We start from the raw sequence: 2,086 nt of genomic DNA on the forward strand, positions 1-2,086 counted from the left end.
AATATAATTTTAAACAATATTTTTTAAACACGGCACAAAATTGTTTTACATACTAGTATTTATTAGTTGCATTAGAAGCTTTACGTAATAGTGGAGAATTAACTATACTAGTTTCAATAATAGCTTTTTATTTCAGTACTTTACATATGCAGCATATTTAGTTATTTTTTACTGTGTACTTTCAGAGTAGGCCAATAGCGTTATTTTACTTTGCTGAAGTAGAAATTAAAGTCGTTGAAATTCATGATTAAGTTTTCTTATGGGAACTTCTTGTTCTCAGATAATTCATACCCCTGTAAAGGAGGATTAGTCTTTTCCTGGATAATCCACATGTAAACCATGGAAGACAGATTTTTTGGGAAGTAGACATTTTTTTTTTCAGTGTGTTTCACTATATTTTAATCTCATTCCTTTTTGAGATTGATGCAACTCAAATGTCATGCTATTCAGCTGAAGTCTTATAGAACATGGCTCTCTACTTTCATTTGGTTTTTTAAAATTTACTTCCTGAGAATATTGCTGGAAGAAAAAAATGTTTTTAAATATTTACAGTCTTGGTTGAAACACTCAGCCCTGGTAACCTTTACAAGCAGAGGTTAAATATGTTTGATCAAATCATTCTCCCCAAATGCACCGCCTCTGGAATGCCCCTGGCCTCTGCCTAGACCTGTAGCTTTGAAGCAACGACACATCTCAGGATGCACCACCCTTCACCCTTCCTTTTCTGTCTTCAGCAGTATTGTCCACTGAGAGTTGTGGACAGACAAGGGAGGGCTGAATCCCCAGGGGTAGGGGTAGTCTGCCTTGTATGCCAATTTTTTCCCCATTTAAGGAATTGGGTGGTGGTGGGGTTCATGCTGAGGGATAGGTGGGGTCAGAGAAACACCATCCAAAGGTTTTGCCAGGATTATGACATTTCCCCTACAGTTTTGGATACTTTACACTGAGTTATTTTTCTATTTTTATGTGTTGTATAAGGGGTTACTTGCATTTATATTGTATAACTGGATGCCTACCAAAAATATATGTGTTTACTCAGTCAATTGACTATGTAAACTTTTGGTTTGTTTCATCAGTTACAGTCCACATCGCGTCTCTCTGAAGAACAGTTAAAGTGTCTTCTGGATGAATGCATAGTTAAACAAAAATCCATCATTAAACTTTCTTCAGAAAGAGAAGATGAAGACATTGAGGATGTAACACCTATGTTCCCCCAGCTTTCCAGATCCATCATCTCTAAATTACTAAATGAATCAGGAACAAAGGTCCAGAAAACTGAGGCAGAAGATGCAGATATGCTTGAGAGTGCAGAATGTGAAGCTTCTAAAGGCTACTATCTCACTAAAGCCTTGACTGGACATCGCATGTCAGAAGCTCTTGTCACTGAAGTAGAGGATATGAAATGCCTTCGGTTTTCCAAGGATGATATTGTTAGTGACACAAAAGACTATTTTATGTCGAAGACTCTTGGCATTGGGAGACTGAAAAGGCCCTCCTTCTTGGATGATCCACTGTATGGTATCAGTGTGAGCCTTTCATCAGAAGACCAACATCTGAAACTCAATTCTCCAGAGAAAACAAAAGCAGGTGAGGCTTGGCAAACATGTGTTTTGCTAAATAAGTCTTAAAAGCACCTTAATATAAAGGTATTATTGTTTAAATTAGAGTAGGATAAGAAGGTATGTCTGTGAGTCACAGGTAGCATCAGTAAGAGCACGAAAACATAAAACCTATTTCCCAATGGTCTTATGAAATTATATAATTTTCATATAAGGAATAAAAGGAAAGGATCCAGTTTCAGCTTTCTACTTATAGCTAGCCAATTTTCCCAGCACCATTTATTAAATAGGGAATCCTTTCCCCATTTCTTGTGTTTGTCAGGTTTGTCAAAGATCAGATGGCTGTAGATGTGTAGTGTTATTTCTGAGGGCTCTGTTCTGTTCCATTGGTCTATATCTCTGTTTTGGTACCAGTACCATGCTGTTTTGGTTACTGTAGCCTTATAGTATAGTTTGAAGTCAGGTAGCGTGTTGCCTCCAGCTTTATTCTTTTGGCTTAGGATTGTCTTGGCAATGTGGGGTCTTTT

The 2,086-nt window shown here is 37.3% G+C and overlaps 1 protein-coding gene across 2 annotated transcripts in view; it reads left to right on the forward strand.

Moving 5' to 3' along the window:
* FSIP1 (fibrous sheath interacting protein 1) overlaps window positions 1–2,086 on the forward strand; it is a 206,916-nt gene that overhangs the window by 181,785 nt on the left and 23,045 nt on the right. For both annotated transcript variants that reach the window (XM_011932644.1, XM_011932645.1), the window contains exon 11: window positions 1,077–1,587. In XM_011932644.1, coding sequence (XP_011788034.1) covers window positions 1,077–1,587 — 511 coding nt within the window. The remainder of the gene's footprint in view (window positions 1–1,076; window positions 1,588–2,086) is intronic.

Source organism: Colobus angolensis, unplaced genomic scaffold (assembly GCF_000951035.1).
Source record: "Colobus angolensis palliatus isolate OR3802 unplaced genomic scaffold, Cang.pa_1.0 Scaffold97, whole genome shotgun sequence".
NCBI classification, from domain to species: domain Eukaryota; kingdom Metazoa; phylum Chordata; class Mammalia; order Primates; family Cercopithecidae; genus Colobus; species Colobus angolensis.